Here is a 24,884-nt window from a genome sequence, read left to right on the forward strand (position 1 = left end):
AAGTCTTCGACGATCAGGAGATGAGGACAGATGGGCAATGGTTATTTATTTATTTTTTTTAACATACAATAAACTGCATATATTTAGAGTGTACAATTTGCTATCCTTTTTCTTATTACCAATGCATATGTGGCAATCCCAATCTCCCAATTCTTTCCCCCCCAACCCTCCCCGCTTTCCCCACTTGGTGTCCATGTGTTTGTTCTCTACATCTGTGTCTCTATTGCTGCCTTGCAAACCAGTCAATTTGTACCATTTTTCTATATTCCACATATATGTGTTAATATATGATATTTGTTTTTCTCTTTCTGACTCACTTCACTCTGTGTGACAGTCTCTAGGTACATCCATGTCTCTACAAATGTCCCAGTTTCATTGCTTTTTACAGCTGAGTAATATTCCACTGTATATATGTACCACATCGTTTTTATCCGTTCATCTGTTGATGGACATTGAGGTTGCTTCCATGTCCTGGCTATTGTAAATAGTGCTGCAATGAACATTGGAGTGCGTGTGTCTTTTTGAATTATGGTGTTCTCTGGGTATATTCCGAGTAGTGGGATTGCTGGGTCATATGGTAAGTCTATTTTTAGTTTTTAAAGGAACCTCCATACTGTTCTCCATAGTGGCTGTATCAATTTACATTCCCACCAACAGTGCAAGAGTGTTCCTTTTTCTCCATACCCTCTCCAGCATTTACTGTTTGTAGATTTTCTGATGATGCCCATTCTCACTGGTGTGAGGTGATACCTCATTGTTGTTTTGATTTGCATTTCTCTAATAGTGAGTGATGTTGAGCAGCTTTTCATGTGCCTCTTGGCCATCCATATGTCTTCTTTGGAGAAATGCCTATTGAGGTCTTCTGCCCATTTTTTTATTGGGTTGCTTGTTGTTTTTGATATTGAGCTGGATGAACTGTTTATATATTTTGGAGATTAATCCTTTGTTGATTCATTAGCAAATATTTTCTCCCATTCTGAGGGTTGTCTTTTTGTCTTGCATATAGTTTCCTTTGCTGTGCAGAACCTTTGAAGTTTCATTAGGTCCCACTTATTTATTTTTGCTTTTATTTCCATTACTCTAAGGGGTGGGTCAAAAAAGATCTTGCTGTGATTTATGTCGAAGGGTGTTCTTCCTATGTTTTCCTCTAGGAGTTTTATAGTGTCTGGTCTTACATTTAGGTCTTTAATCCATTTTGAGTTTATTTTTGTGTATGGTGTTAGGAAGTGTTCTAATTTCATTCTCTTGCATGTAGCTGTCCAGTTTTCCCAGCACCACTTTTTGAAGAGGCTGCCTTTCCTCCACTGTATATCCTTGGCTCCTTTGTCATAGGTTAGTTGACCATAGTTTATCTCTGGGCTTTCTATCCTATTCCATTGATCTATATTTGAGTTTTTGTGCCAGTACCATACTGTCTTGATCACTGTAGCCTTGAAGTATAGTTTGAAGTCAGGAAGCCTGATTCCACCAATTCCATCTTTCCTTCTCAAGATTGCTTTGGCTATTTGGGGTCTTTTGCGTTTCTATGCAAATCATAAAATTTCTTGTTCTAGTTCTGTGAAAAATGCCATTGGTAATTTGATAGGGATTGCATTGAATCTGTAAATTGCTTTGGGTAGTATAGTCATTTTCACAACATTGATTCTTCCAATCCAAGAACATGGTATGTCTCTCCATCTGTTTGTGTCGTCTTTGATTTCTTTCATTAATGTCTTATAGCTTTCTGAGTACAGGTCTTTTACTCCTTAGTTAGGTTTATTCCTAGGTATTTTATTCTTTTTGTTGCAGTGGTGAATGGATTGTTTCCTTAATGTGTCTTTCTGATCTTTCATTGTTAGTGTATAGAAATGCAAGAGATTTCTGTGTGTTAATTTTGTATCCTACAGCTTTACCAGATTCACTGATTAGCTCAAGTAGTTTTCTGGTGGCATCTTTAGGATTGTCTATGTATAGTATCATGTCATCTGTGAACAGTGACAGTTTTACTTCTTCTCTTCCAATTTGGATTCCTTTAATTTCTTTTTCTTACTCTGATTGCTGTGGCAAGGACTTCCAAAACTATGTTGAATAGTAGTGGCGAGAGTGGACATCCTTGTCTTGTTCCTGATCTTAGAGGGAATGCTTGCAGTTTTTCACCATTGAGAATGATGTTTGCTGTGAGTTTGTCATATACGGCTTTTATTATGTTGAGGTAGGTTCCCTCTGTGCCTATCTTCTGGAGAGTTTTGATCGTAAATGGGTGTTGAATTTTGTCAAAAGCTTTTTCTGCATCTATTAAGATGATCATGTGGTTTTTATCCTTCAATTTGTTAATATGGTGTATCACATTGATGGATTTGCGTATATTGAAGAATCCTTGCATTCCAGGGGTAAACCCCACTTGATCATAGCGTATGATCCTTTTAATGTGTTGTTGGATTCTGGCGATGGTTATTTTTAACCTAACTTTTAATTTCCATGTTAATCATTACAGGAAATTCAGAAATCACAAACAAGTGAAAAAAAAGAATCTGCTGCAGTGAACGTGTTGCTGTATATTCTAGTTTATACCTGTCTGTCCCACCACCTAGCCATCTCTGTCTTTTTCTGTGTGTGTGTGTGCATGTATATGTACATTTACATATCTACATTTATACTTGTTTACATTTATGTGTGTTCTTTTACCAGGGTGGGTTCACACTGGGCTTGTAAGAGTTTTTTGCACTTACATGTATTTCCACTTCATATATATTAACCTACATCATACTTAGGTCCATGTGAGATTCCATCATATTGATATGCTATACCTTACTTCTGTTAGCAGCTGTTTTGTTGTCTAGTTTTGAGCTATGGCAAGCAATTGGGGTGAACATATTTGTAGCTAAATCTTTGTGCTTATCTATGATTATTGCTTCCTCAGGCAAGAAAAAGTAGAATGGGATTACCAGGCCAGAGGGTGTATATTGATAGTTTTAAGGCTCCTGATAGACATTCACAAACTGTTCTGTAGGATGGTTGTACGTATCACCACTATTCATCTCCCACTGATACCGCAGGAGCGTTTCCCTTTCCTTGCAAACTGGAAAGGGATCCTCTTGCAGCATAGACTGTGTCGATATGAACACACCCTCCTGGATGCAGCTAGCTCGAAGTTGTGTTCGCAGCAGCTGGAGTCTAGGGAATCCCGCTAATGGTGGCTGTCTCTGGAAGCCTGTCCTGCGCATTCTGATCCTCACCAGGGATTCATCCGGTACCTCACTTGTCCTGTGCCGAGTTCCATGCTGTATGCAGTTCGCTCCAGCCTTCCTGCTCCTTTCAGGTTAAGAGTAGGGATGGGGTTTCACAATGTAAAACCGGAAGGAACTAGATTCCAAATGAAGTTCCATGATTGCGATGCAGAAAGCTAAAAGCACCAAGATACTGGTGAGGACGTCTCACCAGCTGACAACAACTGTAGGAAAAGAAAGTAGTTTCCTATTCCTTCCTCCCTCCAATCCCTTCCCTATTTCTTCCTTAGGCTCTCCCTCCCCATTTCTTCCCCTCTTCCCTTCCTCTCTCCCTTCCTTCAACCGGAAGGGTAAATACATCACAGTAGGGAGAGAGTAAGAAGATATCAGTAACTGGGTGCGTCCTTCTCTGTACTGAGCTTAGCTTCCCTCCAGATGCCTGTCAGCTTCCAGGAAACAGGCACAGGAACTAATCTGTTCACTCAGTGCCCAGCGTAGCACTTGGAACTTAATAGCCACGTAACACACGTGAACTAAGTGAATTCAGTTCCTCCCCTTAATTCATACCAATGTAGAAGGGGCTTCAGAAACAGAGCCTGATCATAGCTGGAGATGCTCTTGGAAAGACCTGCACCATCAGGTGAGGTCGTGTCCTCCCTGTGGGCCGTGGAGGAAAGATCACGTTGCCCTTGGATGCAGTGCCCTGCTAGCCCCACTTCTCTCTCGTCTTCTCTCTCCCTTTCAGGGCCTTTATACACTGTTTTATCCTTTCTTTTTTTTTTCCGTGCAGACCTTGAGTGTGGAAGTTTTATACATGTAGTAGTTGGCAATATTTTTGTTGCTGGTGATTTGGTAGTTAGCCTGTGTTTTAGCTGATGGTTATTTACTGTGTCTGTCTCTGCTGCTTTTATTGGGCCTTTCTATTTTTCAAAAGTTTGCTTTGCCACAAGGGTGACTTCCTCTCCAGTCTCTGGTCTCTGTGGTATCACTTTTTCATGGGTCATTTACTGACTTGGCAGTTGCCATGGAGCCTTAAATAGCTTATGAAGATGCATAGTCTTGGGAAACGTGTGAGAAGGCCGCTGAAAGACGTGAGCTTCTTCCTCCATTTACAGAGCAGAGCCAGGTACTGGCAGGCCTCGGGGATGTGGTGGGCTCGCTTCCATAGCACCGTGTTAGAGCAAATGTCGCGATAGAGTCACACCAAGTCTTTGGCTTCCTGGTGCATTTAAAACTTATGTTTATTGTGTATGATTACATTATACTGCATGTTAAGTGTGCAGTAGGATCATGTCTTAAAAAATGTACATACCTTAATTTAAAAACACTTCATTACTAAAAAATGCTAAGCGTCATCTGAGCCTTCAGTGAGTCATAATTTTTGTGCAGTAGTAACATCAAAGATCACTGATCATAGGTCAGTGTAAGAAATATAAGAATGAAAAAGTTTTCATTATCATGAGAATTACTCAAATATGACACAGAAACATGAAGTGAGCAAAGGCTGCTGGGAAAATGGCGCTGCTCGATGCAGGGTTGCCACAGACCTTCAATTTAAAAAAAAAAAAGGCAATATCTGGGAAGTGCGATAGAGCGAGGTCTGTCTGTACTGACTTAGCTTTTTTCTTTCTTGTCCTTGAATATAACTCCACCGTGAGCCACTTTAAATGATGAGCGCCTTTGTTTCCTGTTTCTGAAGTAGCAGGAAGACGAGCTGTAGGGTTCCAGGCGCAATCTGTCTTCGTTCGGTTCCTTTGGATTTGCGTTGTCTGTGCAGGGGAGGCATTTCTGCTTCCCTCATCGAGACATTGCACGATCTACAGCTGAACTGTATGGGTCAGCTGAGAAAGGGAGACTTGGCCCAGTGCAATGATGGAGAGCAGTTATGGGCGAGGCGGGAAGGTAGCAGATTCCTCCCCGTCCAACGTGGCAGCATGATTTTCCTTGGAAGCAACATCTGGTATTAACTTGATTACCATGAGCTCTCTGTAATTTGTTGGCTCGTTTGATCAGAGCTTGTTCCTGATTCAGCGAAGGGTTCCTGATGTACATACGTATCTGTTCCTGCTTCGAGGCCTTTGCTGGAAACGTGCTGTTTCCTCGTCCTGGACCGCTCGTCCATGTGTCCACCTGCTCCTCACGTGGCTAAACCCCACCTCGTCTCTAAGATCCCAGTTTAAATGTCACTTTGTCAGGGAGGCCCCACCAGCCCCGACCCAGATTTCTTCTCCTTGGCCCTTCACGCACGGCATCCTTCATCGTCCTGTGGTAGTACTTTCGATAGTTGGTGAAATTGTGGCTGTTGGTGCCACTATTTGTCTGCTCTTGGTCTGTGTATTGAGGGGAATATTTTTTGTGTATTTAGTGAAAAGGTTTGATTTTTCTTAATAATGTACCCCTGCTTCTAAGTTGGTGTTTGGGAAGTAATTGACTGAATGTGTATGTGTGTGTGTGCGCGTGCGCATGTGTGAAAATTGTGCCATAATGAGGACCCCCCACCCCTTCTTTTATCCCAGAGCGTGATCCTAGCCTTGAGCAGCCTTGTCCGTCAGCAGTGGCCTCAGATGTTTAGTCACCATCAGCAACCCCCACATTTTATGATCTGCCGAGGTTAACCATCATCATTGCTGCAGGTGAATGGAAATGAACTAGAGATCTGTAGAAGCAAAAAGGAAGTAAGACGATTGCTATAATCGCATAGATTAAGAAAAATGTTTGGAACAGGTAGTTTGTCTTATAAATTGAAATGCTCATTACAAAAAAGTAAAACATTCAGAAATGAATAAAGTAATCACCAGCATTCACAATCCTTCCACCAAGAAATTGGTTTCTATTTGTAATATTTACTTATATTTTATACTATTTATATTTAATTGTACATCAGATACTGTAATCATGCATTATAAGGAGTATTTTAAAAAAAGCAATATCGAGCTCACACTCGATATACAGCTCTGTGTTCTGCTTTTTCTTTTTACTGTTTTCCTGGGAACCTGTCCCTGGACCATCGAACACCCATCTTCACTCCGTGTTTATATCGTTGTGTAGCTCTTGCTTCGTCGTTGAGGACTCTTGAAACTATTTCTTCTTTTTGCCCACATAAATTGTTGATTACGTTGCAGTTAATCAGCTTATATATGTCTTTCCACTTTATTATTTTGTCAGCTAAATCCACACGCCCCAGGATTCTTTTTTTGACGGTACCCGCTGCTTACATTAAAGCAACATGGGGAGGAACCCAGAGAGACGTAGGAGAGAAATAAGGAAGGGAGGCTTGAGACCTAGAAGAGGTGATGGCAGGGGAGGGCCGGGGTGGGTGACCAGCCCCCACAAGGTACAAAGCTGCTGCCGAGACCTCCCTCAGCCCCGTGGATGCGGGGCTCCTGTTACAACTCCTGCCTGGTGGAGCGTGTGTGCAGCATGTGTCTTACCACGTGATATCAAAGGAGTACAGGTGTGCGAAGCAGACTTGCAGAGCTCTTCGCGTCACGGATGGCTTGCCAGGGCAGAGGAGTTGTGGTGCATTTTAAGTCTTTTTCTTGTCTTCAGACCTCCCTTTTCTGTTCTTTCTTTTATCCCTGCCCACAAATATGCACAGCTTCTCATTTCATAAACGAACCTCTTCCTTGGCTACCCCATGTAGATAGATCCCACCAACCGTTTCATCAGAATCATCTACCATGTACGTTTCCAGCCATAGGAGACTGCTCCCATAAATCATGATGCATCTGTATTCTGAAATTGCATGATATGAAACTGTTGTGGAATGATAGTTAACGATTTGGGGATTTGTCCAAGGTGTGTGGTAAGAACAGAAGGCTACAAAGTAGACTCTGTCGTGGGCTCTTAACTGTGTGTGTGTGTGTGTGTATGTGTGTGTGTGTTTGGCTGTGAGGCTGAAGGCTGTTTACCAAGATGCCATGATCATGGTGAGGGGCTTCACTGTATTTTACTCCCCTGTATTTTCTACATTTGCTGCAGTTAATTGCTGTCATCTTGAGAAGGTTGGAAGCACCACGGGTTGTTATTTCTTAGGGCACAGAGAGCTCTGCCTGGCTGACGCCATGTCCTCCTGCCCAGGTGTTCTGTGACTCTGTGTAATTGGGGCCTGGCCCTGAGCCCATGTCACTGACATCAGAGCTCTACCCAGAGCGGTCATTGGTTGAACACCTACTGTGTGCCTTGCAGAAGGCCCTCAGGTTACACAGTTGGCTCAGGTGGGTCTCTGTCCTCCAGGAGCCCTGGTGGACAGGGCTCTGTCTGTCCTGTGTAACCTGTAGGGTCTCGGGTGGCCCGGGCCCCGGCCCCTTTTGGCCACAGTTGCTCTCATCCCACCACTGTCCCCTGGTTGCACCTGCTCTCACCACGGACGCCGGTCTTGCCGTGCTCCCCGAGTGCCGTGGTCGTCTCCGGGCACTGGCCTGGCTTCCCCGCATGTCGGCACCAGCTGCATCCTCGGGGTCACGCCCTTTGCTCAGCTCTCTCCCCACCCTCCGCCTGGCTTCAGGATTTTTGACAGCACGCATCCCATAACATTCTCACTGTTAGCTGCCCCCGCACTAGAATGGAAGGCTTAAGACGGCAGGGACTTGGTTCCTTTTGCTGAGTCTCAGGCCTGGGACAGTGCCTGGCACGTGGACGGCGTGCTGAGCAGATGGATTAATGATGTGTGAGCTGCTGGCTCCTGTTCCTTGTGCTCAGTGCCTTGATTGTTTCTTTCATCTTCCTTCTATTTTTCTTCCACTCGATTTTCCCACTCCCCACACTGTGGCCATTGTTCTTGTCGCCCTCCATCGAGACCCACCTCAGACAGACAGCGAGGTCGCCTCCCATCCCTGCAGCTATAGATGCTCTCCCTCCACCCCGACTCTTGTTAAAAATGGAAATTTCTCCTTGGGCTCCTCATGTTCTGTGTGATTGATACACATGCATCCTTTATTTCACTTACGATTCACTCTTAAGACCTGAAGGCAGTCTATCCATTGTGTGTGTCTAACTCACTGCCCTGCACATAGTAGGTGCTTGTTAAAGGTTTGCTGGGCGTGTGGCTGAATGAAGTGGCAGGAACATTCCCTGTGGTGCACGGTTCTGGTTTGTCCAGTGGGGAGAGGTCCGTTTTGGGACGGTGAATCATCATTAACTTTGGGAGGCTGTTTCTGGGGTACAGGTTGCCGTAGTTTGGTGGAGGAGGTGAGATGGAATTCTAGAGTTGAAGTAGGAATGGAGGAGGAGTAGGAAGAGGTCAACGTTGCTATTGGCTTCTTCAAAGAGGAGGTCACCTTGGGCCTCTTGGATACTCCCCGGGCCTCAGTCTCCTGGCCTGTAAAGTCATGGGAGGCGGGGAGCGGGGTGTAGGGGGTGAGATGCGGGGGTGTGTGCCGAGTTGATTGCATGATCTCTTGAGTCCCATGTAGTTCTAACTGCCTGTGGTCTTATGTTTGATCAGGTAGGTCTCTTGGGTTTAACACATGGTCCTGGCCATCTTTATTAGAGCAGGTTATATCACTGTTATGAGAAATAGGCTGAGAAGAAACTCACTTAAAATGCCTATGGTATCAAATTTTACTGTATATATTTTTTAAAGCAATCTTTGCTTCTTTGAGCACTTTCCATTTGCAATACAAAAGGCTTAGGACTGGCTTCTACAAAGTCTTTACCAGTACTTTCTAGACTAAGGATTTGAAAGTTCATTAGAAAACCACTCCCAGAGTAGTAGGGATATTTTTGTTATAAACTCTGACATTTACCTAAAAGGGGTTTAATTTCACACCTTCCTAGATCAAGTTACATGGTGCAACCCTCATCTTGTTATAAGCACCTGGAATTGCAGTTGTATGAAATCACTCTACTGTAGGAGAACTTGATTTGAGGGGAAAAAAGGGAGACTGGGAGTCAGTGGTATGGCAGTTTCAACTGTCTCTACAAAGCGGCTATTCGTAGCTTTCTAAGGCCAGTTTGCATGACCCCTGATGCACACAGGAGTGACTGCAAGGCCTCTCCAGGCAGAGTCCAAGTCTGGATGAAAGACTGGGTTCTCTCATGAGTTTCCCTTGGCCTGTCTTGGGGTAACGTGTGGTTTCTGCTCAGCCTTTAAAGAACATCTAGAATGTCAAGGTTCTGAAGGTCAGGGAGATGATTGGATAGGACTTGCACAAACTCTAGCACTCAAATCCAAACTTTCTCTTTAGTCTTCAAGATCCTCCCAGTCTCCTTAGGATTTGCTGTCTGTACGGTGTTTTGAGACTGGCTGGAAGGGAGTTCCTGAGGGTGGTAGGGTGGTGAGAAGGTTGGCCATTCTGGGCTAAACCATTACAGGACCGATTGTGGTCAAGACCTAATCCCTTGTGAAGGATGCGGGAGAGGGGAACCCTCTACACTGAGTTCTAGTCCTTTCCAGCTCCTTTCATCTGTCCCTTACCGGACTCTAGACTGAGTCCAAACATTCAGGCAAGAGGCTGGGGATTCTCTGAAACGACACATGCTTGATCAGAACCAGCTGCAGGGTTTTGCAGGGCTCAGTGCATAATGAAAATGTGGGGCCTCTTGTTCAAATATTAAGAATTTCAGGATGATGACAGAGGAGCATCGAGTGAGTACAGGGCCCTGTGCACCTTCACAGGGTGCCCGCCCATGAGGTCATCTCTGGGTTTGATGATAACCTGAAAGTCATGTAGGAAAAATCCAGGCCTCCCCACTGACCAAGAACTTTTCCCGTACCTGTTCTTGTACCTACTGAAAATATCCATGGTGGGGCTGCCTCCCCTTTGGCTCACCTCCCTCCTCAGGTGAGAGCTCCCTCCTCGTCAGTAGCCAAGCATCCATGCCCCAGCCACCTCATCCTGCAGCTGCCACTCAAGTGTTGGATGGACTCCAGTAGCCACTTTCCTCCTTTTAGAAAAGAAATCAGAGGTACCAAACTCCTCACCATTGGGACAACACAAGGACTCAAATTGTATGCTTTCAGTACATTAAAATTTTTCTTTTTCCTTTCCTTTTCTTTTTTTGATAATCACCATCTCACTTTCAATGTAATGGTGGGAACGGAGAAATTCCCACCTCCTTGCTTTTTCATTGTCAATGATAACAGGAATATAAATTGCAAGGTGTGCAGTTATGCCTTAAAATGCTAGATGTCTTTTAATACAAAAAAAAAAAGAGGCCATTTCTCATAAAAATAGATTGTATGCTGTACTTTTTTGTTGGCCCTAACAGTGTGTTACTTCCAACTGTCATTTAGAAATACTTAAAACAGCTGCAAAAATTATATCCTTTTGTGGTTTTCCTTTTAATTATAACATTTAGGAAATTAGCATTTGGGGCCAGGATAATTCCAGTAAAGTAAGATAGTGAATTACACTTATTTAAAATGAAGCCACATTAAAATACAATTACAGTTGATATTCTTTCCTTGATATTAACACATTTATATTTTACAGTCTATTGAGGTTTGCTATTTGAAATAATTATCATTGATTATGGAATGAGATGCATTTTAAAGTATGATTAGTAAATATGTAATATTTAATAGAAGCTAAACAGTACCAGTAACAGCTGATATCACCTCATATTTAAAATATAATTTTTGACTTTAATTATGACTCAGACTATTTGGGACTTTAAGACTGAGCATCTTAATGGTTTTTTTTTTTTAAGTCTTAATTTTGAGGAAATGGGAATCATTATTTATCAAGGGGATCTTCTCTCTGTGTTTTTTTTTTTAACAAATGTTTTTCTTAGAGTTGGTCTTGGTAAAATTTTTTGTTTACTGGCTGTGTTAGGTCTTCGTTGCTGCTCACAGGCTTTCTCTAGTTGCGGCGAGCAGGGGCTACTCTTTGTTGCAGTGTGTGGGCTTCTCATTGCAGTGGCTTCTCTTGTTGCGGAGCTCGGGCTCTAGGCGTGCAGGCTTCAGTAGTTGTGGCACTTGGGCTCAGTAGTTGTGGCTCGTGGGCTCTAGAGCTCAGGCTCAGTAATTGTGGCGCATGGGCTCAGTTGCTCCAAGGCATGTGAGATCTTCCCAGACCAGAGCTCGAACTCATGTCCCCTTCATTGGCAGGCAGATTCTTAACCACTGTGCTACCAGGGAAGTCCCCTCTCTCTGTCTTTAACTGCTCATCTGCAGCCTCATTTGAGGGTCTGTCCTTCTCTGCCACTCACTGCAGTGTCCGTGGTTTTCCAGACTCTGCACTAAGCTCCTTTATTCACATTCCACACCTATGTCCTGGGTAACCTCATCCACTCTGTGGTCCATTCCTGCCTAGATGCTGGTGAGTCCCAAGTCTGTATCTCCATCCTGAATGAGGGCCCAAGTGCCAGATCTTCATTTGTATCCCCTGCCTGCTGGACGGCTCAATTTGGTTGACCCTGCAATCAGTAGGTTCAACGTGTAAAATCGAGCTTACTTTCTTGAAGGCAGAATAGAGGTTAATTGTGGGCTTGAGTCGATTGATTGGAGAGGTGGCCATTTCTCGTGTGTAAAATGGGGGAAGGATGGCACCTGCCTCTTTGCACAGGGCCATTGTGCAAGTCAGATGCAAGTCCTCAGGCCCAGGTGGGAATGACTCTTCCGTGGATGTTGATACCGACGTTGTGTGGATGTATGTACAGGTGTTTTGTATGTACTGTCTTGTGTGATGAGATGGATGTTTGTCTCCTTTGAGGGAGTGCTTGTTATTTTCGTCAGAGTCTGTGAACATGAAGCATCCAAGGTTAAATGACTCCTGCTTAGCCTCACAACTGCTAGCATTTGTATTCAGACCAGTTGACCTTTTAGCACAGCCTCTTGGCCCTGAAGCTTGGCTTCCCCACCCTCTGTGTGACCTGGCCAGAAACCTGAGGGTCATCTTTGATTCTTTCTTTCTCATCACAACCCCCAACAAAATCCAGCCCATTACCAGGTTCTGTCAACTCGACCCCTGCGTATCAGAAGATACTGGCATTTCCTTATCCCAGTGATCCCAGGTCCTGCCTCTGTCATCTCTTGTTTCTGTGACGACATCAGCCTCCTGACCTGTTTCTCAGCTTCTCCTCTCATCTGTTCTCTGTGGGCTCTCCAACAACCCTGTTCCAAGACACTTTTCTGCCACCATGTTTGGGGTCAGGTGCATCCATGTGGCTTCTGTTGTCCTGTTGAAGTTCATGTCTTGCCACTCCCCCCACAAGAAGCCAAGACCTGGGTTTATTGAGCTTCTCTTGAGTGTCTGCATCATGCATGAGGAAGAATGGCACAGCCTGGGTGAAAGTTCCCTTGGGAGGCTTGCCTTGATTCTGGGTCCTACCAAATTCTGAGACCAGCACCCGCTCAGTGTGTTATAACACTGTGTCCTTCCTCATCCTGGCTCGTGACACACTCCCTCATGTTTATTCCACTGTCACTTACAGGCTGAGAGCCCGTGGGGGCAGGGACACATCTCCCTTCCGACCTGCTGTGTCCCCTGTGCCTTACACAGCACCTGGCACTGGGCTCAGTAAAACACGTCAGTGCTCAGAGTGTCACACTGGAGGTGAAGATAGTAAAACTCACATTGCATGACCTTTTGAGACCACACCACTCATTAGCAACGATTGTAGTGGTTCACAGCACAGATTTTAGTACCAGACTAATTCAAGCCCTCCCTCTGCTCCTTACCTGCTCTAAGCTTCAGTTTCCTGTTTTATAAAATGCAGATGAGACCTGCTAGGGTTAGGAGAACAAAGTGAGGTGTTGTGTGCTCAGTGCCCAGCCCAGCATCTGCGCGTTGTAAACCCACCTGTGATAGGTTTTCATTCGAACCTCTCAGAGCAACGTTGGCTTATAACTGTGCCCTTGTGATGCTGTCAGGGCACGGCCACATTGTCTGCTGATGGTCATATTGAGCTGATATTCACAGAAAATACAAACCCAGAACAAAGACAGTTCTATTAGGAAAAGCCTCAGGTCTTAAAAGTGTTTTATCCAGTGATTTTATTTATTTTTTTTGACTGTAATTATCTTTAGAAAGACTAAACTGTTCTGAAGTCTAAAAATATGTACTAGGAAACATTCCCAAGGTTCTGTTTATCGTTATATAAAAAAGAATGATCATATATGGACTTCAGTGAAGCCCTGTATCTGCTGAGTGTACCGGCATATGGACTGGGCTCCGGAAATGGTACATGCCGTTCCTGTAGTATATTTATGTGATTGGTTTCTCATGGATGGCGGTGCCTGTAATCCAGAGATCATTTTCATTTGATAGATAAATATAACCCTAAATGATAAGTTTCAATGAAGGAGTTAATGTTCTTATTATATATCACACACTGGAGCATTGCTCATGAAATGAATGAATGGAGGAAGTTGTGGAAGCAGGCTGTTGCAGATTCAAGTCCTGGTTCCACCATGTCTTACCGTCATGACCTTGGACAAGTTCTTTTGTGCCTCTGAGCTCTGGGTTCCTCATCTGTTAAATGGATCAGATACTCTGCACTGTCTTCAGGATTTGCTGTGCAGGCAGAGTAAGCAAATGTGTAATCACTCAGTATAGCACTCAGTTCTGCTTGCAAAAACCCCCAGACATCTTACTCTCAATTGTAGCCCAAATTAAGTTGGTAACGGATCTATTTGAAATTTTGTTAGCTTATTGTAAAGGTAACTGTTGCCAACCTGGATTGGCACCTTATCCAAGGAAAACAGTTGCCGATGAATTTTTCCATCCTTCATCTTTTTAACTGTATCTGCCATCCACCACAACAGGAAGATGTACAAGCTTAAGAATTAAGTTCATGCTGTTTAAAAGGTATAGTGAAACCTTGAAGTAATTCAAGCTAGTATTTGAGAAGAAATCAACTTTTGTTATCAATATTTTAATGAGTTTAAGAATTCCCAGTGGGCTTCCTAGGTGGCACAGTGGTTAAGAATCCGCCTGCCAATGCAGGGGACACAGGTTCCATCCCTGCTCCAGGAAGATCCCACATGCCGCAGAGCAACTTAAGCCTGTGCACCACAACTATTGAGCCTACGCTTTAGAGCCCGTGAGTCGCAACTATTGAGCCCATGTGCTGCAACTACTGAAGCCCACACTCCTAGAGCCTGTGCTCCGCAACAAGGGAAGCCACGGCAATGAGGAGCCCGCACACCACAACAAAGAGTAGCCCCCACTCACCGCAACTGAAGAAAGCCCACGCACAGCAAAAAAAGACCCAACACAACCAATAAAAATAGATAAGTAAATAAATAAATTAAAAAAAAAAAAAAAAAGAATTCCCAGTGACCTAGCTCCCTTTATTTTGCTGCCACTGTGGTCAATCTGTTCATAACCTCCGTAGCCCCCCCGTAACTCCTATATCATATAACTACTAAGTACAGGAGGATCTTGAGAAACCTACATACAGTATAACCATCTATAAAGTAGTGAAGCTATGAATTTTATTTCTGTGGGCAATTATTATTTGTACTCAGTTATTATTAATGCTGTAATTATCATGGGAAGTGTGCAAAACATAGCAGCTAACTCTTTGGAGTGTTTGCTTCAAGAAGTGATTGGGAAATGTGATATGTATAAAAAGATGTTTCAATATGTGCATGGCTATTGGCTTTTAAGTACCTTACTGCTTTTCTCTTGATGTTCCCACAGTTAATTCTTTCCTTAATTGATGTGTCTGCTCTCTCTCTCTCTCTACCTCCATGGCAGTCTTTTCCCTATAAAAGGACCCATCTGTCTAAGGTAGAGATTCTCCATTTTGATGTACTAATCAGTGACTAAGCTGCATGGGGCAGGCATGCTTCTCATTTAGAAGTCTCCTTTAACTCTGCTTTTTCCATACTGTGGTGTTTTGTTTGCTTTCCTTCAAGTAAAATATGTTCTTTTTAGCCTGAATTTTCAAGCACACCAAAGTATGTCTAATTTCTAATCATAGTCATAGAGCAAAGAATACATTTTAAGCTTGCTAAACCATAGTAATTAAAAATCATACTTGACAAACCGATGCTCTTTGTAATATGTAACTATATATAGAGAATAAGAGTGGAAAAAGCTCTTTCAGAAAAGTGACTCATTTTCATTTGATTTTATTAGACTTGAATTTGAGCGGCAACAGCGTGAAGAACTTGAGAAATTAGAAAGTAAAAGGTAAGCCACATGGCAGGAATCTGAACACCACTGTTGGGTGGGTGCCTGTGTCATGTCCTGGACGGAGCGCATCTGTGTCCGTGTCGTCTCCCTCTGGCTCCGTATCCATCATTTACATGTCTGATGACTGTAGTGCATTTCTCTTTAGCTGGTTGGTTTTACTTCATGTCTGATTTTTTTTAAATAGTTCATCTTCAGGTACTTGTGAGACAGGGGGAATAGAGTCAGTAGGCAAACTTGCTACACTCATTAAATGTAATACACTAAATACAGACTTGTTTAAATTTAACTAAAAAGTATACCTTCCTTAGTAATATCCCCTGAGTTTTAAAAAAAGCGGAAAGAATGACACTTCCCCTTCTTTATGCCTCCTCACTTTGTAAACATCTTTCCATAAGTTGCTTGGCCATTGTATTCCCTTTTCTAATCTGTCTCTGCATGTTCTCAGCTTCCTTTTCTTTTGGGGGGTGGGTGTGTGTGTGTGTTTGATTTGGAGAGGGTCTTTTATATGTTCTGAATATAATTCTTTGATAAAACTGTATTTCTTTTTCTTTTTTTTCCCTATCCTATTTAACAAGCCAAGAAATGGACCAAGCATGGATATTAGAATAGAAAGTAAGGCCACAGGTTGGGATTGCCATATATACTTTACTAAGAAGAAAAAAAAATCAAATTATACACTTTAAATATATGCAGTTTATTGTATGTCAATTATATCTCAATAAAAGTTCTAAAAAAAAAAAAGAAAGGCCACAGAAGATCTACACCCTGGATATTTATTTTCTAGAGTGTGGAGTCTGCATGATGAGCTAGTTTAGCTCCCAGCATCATGTACAGTAGATCTTTGGTGGGTCAGGAGACGGAGACTGCACATATGTACTCTGACAGCCCCTGTGTTCTTTCTTTGGATGCCATCCTGACCTCGAAGCATTGACTTAGCACCCAGTGGGGACCCTTTGCTCTCTAAGACACAACATGACATGTAACCCCCAGAATCACGCATTTAAGTATTCTAATGGAGATTGCAATTATTTTCAGTGTTGTGCATTAATCAACTAATATTTTGGGTCATTTGGTGATTATCATTTGTCCTAAACTAGTGATTAAATGCTAAATAGCATGTAGTTATTTGAGCTGGAACTATGAAGTGGCGATTATCTTGACTTTGATATTTGACCCTGATGAGCTCAGGACAGCATAAGCGTTTTTATTTAATGTCATTTTGTAACCAAATTTCCGTTGAGTTTTAGCCATTGGGCTGAATAAAATTACTGACATTTAAATTTAAATTGGGCATGGCTCTTTCTCTTTGAGCTCAAGGGGCTTTTAAAATTATATCATGCATAACACATTATGCTTATAGGCGCTACAAAGAAATGATAGCAAAGGCTACTTGAGGAGATTAGGCAAATGATATGTTGGGCAGTTACAGAGTAAAGAAATTAAACAGCATGCTGCTGGATATTAAAAGGAAAGCACTGCCCCCCCCCCTTTTTTTTTAATTTTAGTAAAGGGTGTATAGTGTACGTCCATTGTAGGACGTATCAGTTTAGGGAGAAGTTAGAGCAGCATTTGAACCTAGTGGCCAAATAACCATCATTCAACAATCTGCATTTCAGGAAACTCATAGAAGAGATGGAGGAAAAGCAAAAGTCTGACAAGGCTGCGCTGGAGCGGATGCAGCAGGAGGTGGAGACGCAGCGCAAGGAGACGGAGATGGTACAGCTGCAGATCCGCAAGCAGGAGGAAAGCCTCAAACGCCGCAGCTTCCACCTGGAGAGCAAGCTCAAGGACCTGCTGGCTGAGAAGGAGCGATTCGAAGAGGAGAGGCTGAGGGAGCAGCAGGAGGTCGAGGTGCAGAAGAAGAAACAAGAAGAGGAGCGCTTTCTCCGCGTCCAGGAAGAGCTCCAGCGGCTGCAAGAACTCAACAGCCACGAGAAGGCCGAGAAGGTTCAGATATTTCAGGAGCTGGAGCGACTCAAAAGGGAAAAAGAGGAGCAGTATGCCAAGCTGGAGCAGGAGAAGAAGCGGCTGGAGGAGCAGGAGAAGGAGCAGGTGCTGCGCGTGGCGCACCTGGAGGAGCAGCTGCGGGAGAAGCAGGAGCTGGTCCGGCCGCTGCGGCGTGAGGAGGCGCAGCGCGCGGAGGAGGAGCGGCGGGACCTCGAGGGCATCCGCACATCCCTCCTGCGTGCCAAGGAGGCGGGTGCCGAGGCGGACAACGACGGCCGGGAGCTTGAACGCGCGCAGCAGCGTTTCTTAGAGTTCAAGAGAAGGCAGCTGGCCACATTGGCCAACCTGGAGAAGGACCTGGTTCAGCAGAAGAACCTCCTGAAAAAGGAAGTGGAGGAAGAACGGGAAATCCTAGAGCACTTAAAATCTGGGAACAAGGAAGAATTGATGTTGTTGGAAAAAAATGATGGTGGTGTCACAGATGACCCCCAGGCAGCTGGAGATGTGGAGAAGATCAAGCCGGCGGAGGGCAGGCTGCAGTGTAAGGAGCGCCAGCTCCAGTACCTCCTGCAGCACCATCTGCCGAGGCTGTTGGAAGAGAAGCAGAGAGCCTGTGAGATCCTCAACCGAGGTCCTCTCAGCCTGGACAGCACTCTCTACCAAGTGGAGAAAGAGATGGAAGAGAAAGAAGAGCAGCTGGCGCAGTACCAGGCCAGCGCCAGCCAGCTGCAGAAGCTGCAGGCCACCTTCGAGTTCACGGCCAACGTGGCCCGGCAGGAGGAGAAGGTGAGGCGGAAGGAGAAGGAGATCCTGGAATCCCGGGAGAAGCAGCAGAGGGAGGAGCTGGAGCAGGCGGTGGCCCGGCTGGAGAGGAGGCACTCTGCCCTGCAGAGGCGCTGCGCCCGGGGCCTGGGGGCGGAGGAGCAGAGGCCCAAGCTGGCCACCCTGACCGCCGGCGGCGAGCAGTCCGGGCTCCAGACTGGCCTGGGGGCCGAGCAGGAAGCCCTGGAGAAGGACCGGGAGAGGTGAGCCTAGCGAGACCAGGGGACGCCTGCCACGTCCCCTATGCCCCATGGCATTAACTCTCAGACCATGATGGCAGGGTTTCTACCCCCAGTGCTGTGTCTCTCACTGTCTTTTCAAAAAGTGACTCTGCAGCCTTTATGTTCTCTGATACACCAGCAAATGCAAAGCCACCTTTTCTTTTTCCTTAGGATCCTTGTTTTAGAATCCCTGGCCTAAAGTTGAAAAAAACACACAAACAAAAACAAAGTCCTGGTCTGTTACTTTAGTGACCTCTGACTGTGTGTTTAATATTTGATAAACACAGAAGACTGAGAAAGCTTCCAGCCGGATTCCCCCTCCCTCCCTCCGTTCTGTCCCCCCCACCCCATTCTCTTTCCTTGACTCCTTTTCCATCTGCTGCCATTTCCCTCCCTTGCCCTCCTCTCTCCTCCCCTCCCCCTCACATCTTCTCCGTGACCATGACCAGCACTTGTGTGTGCTGGTGAAGCATCATCCCTGTGTTCTCAGGTTGCGTAGACACTGATTTCCACACCTGGGAGCAAACTTAAAAACTTTCGCCCCCCCCTTCCCGCCCCCCTGCTGATCCTCAGTGTTTGAGGGGAGACCTCAGGATTCTGTATTAAAAAGTAAACAGAGCTCTCCAGATGTTCTGAACATGGTGGTCTATCCAGGCATGTTGGGTGATGATTCACTGATATTACTTTCGATGTTATGAACTAGGAACTAGCACTGTTTCCATGCTAAAGGAAGATTATTTCTCTCCTTCCACCTTTTCCCAGTCACCATGCTTCCCAGAGGCGGGGTCTCAAGACAAATAAATACAGGAACTGGAGGATGCTTTTTTCTGCTAACCCTGCAGACTCTCAGAGTGGCTGGTGGCCGCCCGGTGTGCAGACGTCACTGGATTTGGTGTCCTGCAAGGGAGCTTCATGCCCTGCTCAGCCACTTCCTGCCCTGCTGGCCTTGGGCAGGCTCTTCCATCCTGGGGCCACAGTGTCCTCACCCTTATGAGGAGGGTGTAGACCTGTTCATTTTCTTTATTTCCAGACCCTTTGGTCTTTTGAGATCTTGACTGAAGCCCAGGAGCCCTCCCCCGCAGCAGTGCCTCCTGAGGGGCTGCAGCAGAAGCCCGGTCTGCTGGCCTCTAGGAGCCCAGCCTGATGTTGGCAGAGGCCAGGGGTCCACGCTGATGACAAGGCAGGACCTGCTGTGAGGTGTCGCTGGAGCCCCTGTCCACCATCTTGCCTGGAAAGGCCAGGGCAGCCTCCTTTCAAACGATCTGCTTAAACTGGAGTCCGTTACCCAAGCGCTGCAGTAATTCCCTCAGGCAAAACAGCGACAGTTAACAGTCAAAATCCACAATGCTGTGACGTCTGAGAAACAGGTCTGTGGTTTAAGAAAATGATTGTAGGTACGTTATGTAAATGAAATTGCTGGACGGAACTCCAGCCGCAGGAAATTTAAAGCAGTGGAGGGCACGCTCTCAATTTGTATCCTGTGCTGCTCAGTGAGGGTGCAGTGGGGGCTTGGAGCTTTTGTCAGCTTCACTCCCTGGCCATTTAGTATTAATACTTGATTATAGTGGATACACGGTAGTGATTTCCCAATATCAGCGTTTCTCCAGAAGCCATGCAAAGGGGGCTTTTAGCTTCGTGTGTTTTGTTGGAGTCGACTTTACAAAGCCCTCATTCAGACCAGCAAATTCTCAGTGCTCTGCTCTGGCTGTGATGGTCCTGCAGCTTTCTGGGGATCTTGGTTTTGTGTCATATTATCTCTCTGAGTTCTCACGGCGGAGCCAGGGCCCGCCGTGCACCCTGACCTGACTGCGTGTGCATTTCCAAAGTGTGAAGTATCAAATTCACATGGAGCCAGATTGGACCAACAGTGCACTGCACTTGGCTTTCCCTGCCAGTTTGCTTTATGAGCAAGATTTAATCCATTTTCTTTTTTCTTTCCCCCCGATGCTTGTATAACCAGTGGGAACAAGTGTCAGGCAGTTAGAAAGTGACAAGAGTTGCATCTCGAATCCAGCTCGTGGCCACTTTTTCCTCCTGTCTGCTGGCTGCAGAGCAGCTGCCAGGCAGGCCGGTTCTTCATGTGTGTCATGGCCTTTGCCTTGGGATGCCCTGCTGTCACTTGCCACCATATAAATCCCGCTCAGCCTTTAGGACCCCACTGGAGCCTCTTTGTTCTGTGGAGTCCTTCCTGTTGCCTCACCCTGAAGGATGTCTTTGAATAACTCCGTAGGCATCATCTTAATTGTAAACATTGGCCACCACCTACTTGCATTCCTTACCATCTCTGAGGCTCTGTGTTAAACTCGTTCTCTGGTTCTTTGCCCACCACCTGGCCCCTGACATCACTCCTCTGTGCTCATTCCCTCCTCCTTTGAGAGTACTGCGTGCTCTGCAAGGTGGTGCTTAGTAATTGGTAGGCAGGTAAAAGGCTTAGTTCAGCTGGGCACTGCCTCCCACGGACCCTAGGAGCGCCTACCCTGGTGATCCCATAATCACATTTCTGAGAGCCACGAGCTCAGCTTTCATGTTCAGGATAGAGCAGTCGGATCGCTGCTGGTGACACCAGAGAGCTGGCAGGGTTGTGGCATGTCAGCATCTGAAGCTAGAGTCTCTGAATTTTGGACCCGGAGGAATTTGGAGAGACTAGTTGGCTCTCTTAGTTCATACATGAAGAAATTGAGACCCAGGTTTCATCAACAGTGAGTGGGCTGCAGCCCCTAGATGGGTCTCGTGTTCTGTGGGCCAAATTTACTGGAAAGCGTGGCTCTCTAGCCTGATGGCCCTGGATTCAGTCATACCTGGGCCAGTGGGAGACCAGCTGTATACACACTTGACCTTGTATTAGATGTATCATCTGTTGTTGGAAATGAAGGTTTGGTTTTCACAGCTTTCGGTTTATAGTAATTTCTCTAGATGCTCAGCCTGCTTTCCTAGGTCTCTCTCGCCTGTTTCCCTGTTCCATACACACTGCCTTAGCCAAAGTGGATTCCTGGTTTTTGTGGCTTAGTCCCTTTGTTTCTGCACCTGGAAAACCATCCACTGTCATCTCCAAATGCCAAATTCCCACTGGGCTCTGAAGATTCAACTTAGAACTGCCTTTACCATGGAAGTGCTCCTAGATTGGCAGTTTTAAAAAATTCTTTAAAGCAGAGATCTCTTTTGAGAAATAGAAATACTTATTGGGATCTGATATATAGTCTACAGCACGGTGGGAATATCTTTGCCCTTGATCGTAAAACTCTCCAACTTTTGGATGCCTGTAGCACTTGTGGCCTATTATCACCTTATACCTTGTCTTATAGGTATACAGTACCTTTTCTACCAGAAGGTAAAGCTCTTAGCGCAGTTTTTGTCTGAATCTCCTATGGTTTCTAGGGAAGATGCTCAGGAGATACTGTTAATGAGTGAATTCATGTAACTTCTATCTCTGTAGGTTAGAACATGAAATCCAGCAGTTGAAGCAGAAGATCTGTGAGGTTGACAGTGTTCAAAAAGGGCATTGTGGGACCTTGGAGGGAAAGCCCGCTTCTTCCAGCTTGCCATCCAGTGCTGAAAAATCTCACCTGGTCCCTCTGATGGATGCCAGGTACTAGACATTAAACTGATGCCATGCCTGTTTCCGATGTGATTTAATGACTTACGGTACCTTTTATTGGCCACTTTGCATATGGAGGGTTCTATCAAAGACGATAAGCAGTACCTGTCCCTGAGACACACTTTGTCCTGATCAGCTGCTGCCTGGCCCATGGTGGGGTGAGATGTCACTTAAAGGGCCTGAGACCTGAGAGCTGGACAGCCAACTTAAAGGAATGCTGGTGCAAGTAGTTTGTATGAGAAGGTAGAATTAAAAGGTTCAGGGAAACCAGAAAGAAGTTCAGCTCATCCAGAAAGAAGTGATACAAGGCTAGGTTGAGAGGAACAAAGTAGAGTTAATTGAATTGTACCAGGAAGGACCTTGTGCTGACAAATAATGTATAGAAGCCATTGATTACAAATAGACGAAGTCTGTCACGAAGACTGGACCCATGTATTCAGTGTGAGCATGAGTAGCGTAAATACGTGTCTGCTGTTACTATAGGAGAATGATTTTCAACTTGGGTGGCATCACGAATTACTCTGTGGCTTAGAGCCCGCAGATAAGTCAACCTAATCATTCTTTGCTTATGAGGAACTTGGCTGTTTTCCTCAACCCCGTCTACATCATGGAGACATTTCAAATTGGGCAGTCCTGAGCCCTGGGTAGTAGGAGATAGGTATTCAGATATCGAAACGTACTCCGAATGGCATGAGCCTCTGTGGTCCTTTAAATCTGGGTCTGCATCTTCTGTGGTGCTTGATTAAAATTTAAGTTAAGGTCCAGGAGAGCATTTCTTTGTAAGTGGCTTTGGCTCAGATTCGGTTGCATATGGTTTTCTTCACTGAAATACTGAAAGGTAAATACTGTATTTTATTAACCTAGCTCCCATTCTTTGGGGCTGTTTTACCTGTAATATTAATCTTTTTATGCAGCATATCATCAAGTCATTTAGCCATGGTCAGTAGTACAGAAATGTGTGTACGATTATGCATGGACTTAGAAGATGCAATGAGATTTTTTATTTTTTAGTGTGCTAAGAGGTAACCATGGAAAACCATTCCTTCAAAATAATCTGTCTAATTCAGTGTCTGTAGAACTGGGGCAGGGAGCCTATAACTGAGAAAGCCTTGCTCTTGGGCGGCCTGAGCCACTAGGAAGATTTTGATGGAAACAAAATTCTCTCTTCTCCCTGGTTCCTCTGAGTGGACGGTTGTACTTCATACAGTTTCCCCTGTATCGTATGGGGTACCAGACATCTCCCCTGTATTGTATGGCGTACCAGATATTTGGTTGACACCTGCCTCAAAAGTCACCTGTTTCCGGCTTCGACTATCTTGAACCCTTTGTCAGGTATTTTGGAAGGTAGAGACCTGTAAAATGTGTCTCCTGGCCAGGTGCAGTAACAGGACAGGGCAGGAACAGTGTGAGATGTTTTCCGTGTGATAGTGAAGGTCTGTGGAGAGTGCATCTGCTTTTTGTTTTTCCTTTTAATCCTCTGAAATGACTTTGTGTTTTGTGAGAAATAAGACTCACCATTTTCTGTGTGAGGAAACGGAAGCTTGGTGAGAGAAGTGTTGGGTCTCAGAGTCAGTCCTGAGACCACGGAGACCCAAGTCTGAAACCCAAGTCTGCGACTCTCCGCTCCCCTGCAGCAGGGGTTCCGCTCAGGACATCGGGAGGGATTTGGATGGGATCCCTGAGTCTCCCTGCCATTCCCAAGATTCGGTTATTCGTCCAGGCCTCTCTTGTTTGGGGAAAGCCCAGATAGTAAACTCATGGCACTGGATTTCTTAGGAGGTAGACGAACGTGCCAGGTCCCGAGTTGTTATTACATTTGGCATTTAGAACAAGAAGGCTCCCAGTTGCAAAGGGCACGGTGAAGAAAGGATCTCAGAAGCCCTGGGTGGTTAGAGGCGGTCACAGACCCGCATCTCTTTTGCTTCCAGGATCAGTGCTTACATTGAAGAAGAAGTCCAGAGGCGCCTTCAGGGTCTGCACCGTGTGGTTGGTGATGGCAGCAGTGCACCTGCCGAGACTGTGAAGGTGAGCGAAGGAGCAGATGATCTAGTCATTCATTTTCAAGAGGACCTTTCAGTAAGGAGCTGGGGGTGGTCGTCTTTTATTTGAATATGAAGTTTCCTAAAATACTTTATTTACTTTGTTGGGTTTATAAAAATTCTACACATAACACCTTTCTGTTTTCTCCAAAAATAGAATGTTTCCATAAGTATTTAATTTGCTTGACAAATTAGCCCAAGTAGAAATATAATTTTGCTTTTGAGAAGATACATACTCGTGACAAGTTGATTTTTATCAAAATAAAGTCATTTCATTTCTATCTTGCAAATTAAGAAGTGTCCTAAGGAAATCCTGCCTTTAATGTTATTCTTAGAATTTTAAGATTAGAAATAAATGGTTCAGTTCCCTTACAGGCAGATGGGTCGATAGAGCCCCGTTTACCTTGAGAATATGAATTCTCGAGAAGGGTTGTCATTGTGGAATGACAAGTATGTTTCTTTAGAATTTTGTTCTCATAAATATTCTAATCAAATCAGTTTTTTTTCCTCTCTATGAACATGCTATAATTTAATATAGAGGGCTTTTATTTTCTTTTCAGGATAATGAGAAACTTCACAATGGCACCATTCAACGTAAGCTAAAATATGAGGTAGGTAATGACTTCTCAGATTGATGGGGTCGCCTTAAATTACGGCATGCTCGTGTGATTAAATTTTCTTAATGTTTAGTTGCATCATTAGAATTTTGAAGTCCCAGTGAGATTAATGGCTAATAGAGAAGGCAAGCTATTATAGGACTTAAAATTAAACGGAATCCTGCTGGTTGCAAACGGCTTTGACTTTATTTGAATGGCGTATAGCTGTGGTGGAGGCCCTTTGCCCAGGTTTTCATTTGTAGCGGTCTCCGTTCCCTTGGTCTGCATTTGAAAGGCTGAATTATATAATCAGAATCAGACAAGGGGGTTGGAAGTGAAATCGAGTACTTCTCGATGTTTTAGAAACCC

General features: G+C 44.7%; 1 protein-coding gene across 10 annotated transcripts in view; it reads left to right on the forward strand.

The window, feature by feature from the left end:
* KIF16B (kinesin family member 16B) overlaps window positions 1-24,884 on the forward strand; it is a 291,849-nt gene that overhangs the window by 155,576 nt on the left and 111,389 nt on the right. For 8 of the 10 annotated variants that reach the window (XR_009048392.1, XM_057701879.1, XM_057701882.1 and 5 more), the window contains 5 exons: window positions 15,239-15,292; window positions 16,912-18,267; window positions 21,719-21,871; window positions 23,809-23,905; window positions 24,480-24,530. Coding sequence is in view for 9 of the 10 variants with exons in the window: in XM_057701879.1 (XP_057557862.1) it covers window positions 15,239-15,292; window positions 16,912-18,267; window positions 21,719-21,871; window positions 23,809-23,905; window positions 24,480-24,530 (1,711 nt within the window). In the remaining variant the exon portion in view is untranslated. The remainder of the gene's footprint in view (window positions 1-15,238; window positions 15,293-16,911; window positions 18,268-21,718; window positions 21,872-23,808; window positions 23,906-24,479; window positions 24,531-24,884) is intronic. The other 2 variants (XM_057701881.1, XM_057701885.1) reach the window with 1 other exon arrangement.

This window comes from Hippopotamus amphibius, chromosome 12 (genome assembly GCF_030028045.1).
Source record: "Hippopotamus amphibius kiboko isolate mHipAmp2 chromosome 12, mHipAmp2.hap2, whole genome shotgun sequence".
In the NCBI taxonomy this organism is placed as follows: domain Eukaryota; kingdom Metazoa; phylum Chordata; class Mammalia; order Artiodactyla; family Hippopotamidae; genus Hippopotamus; species Hippopotamus amphibius.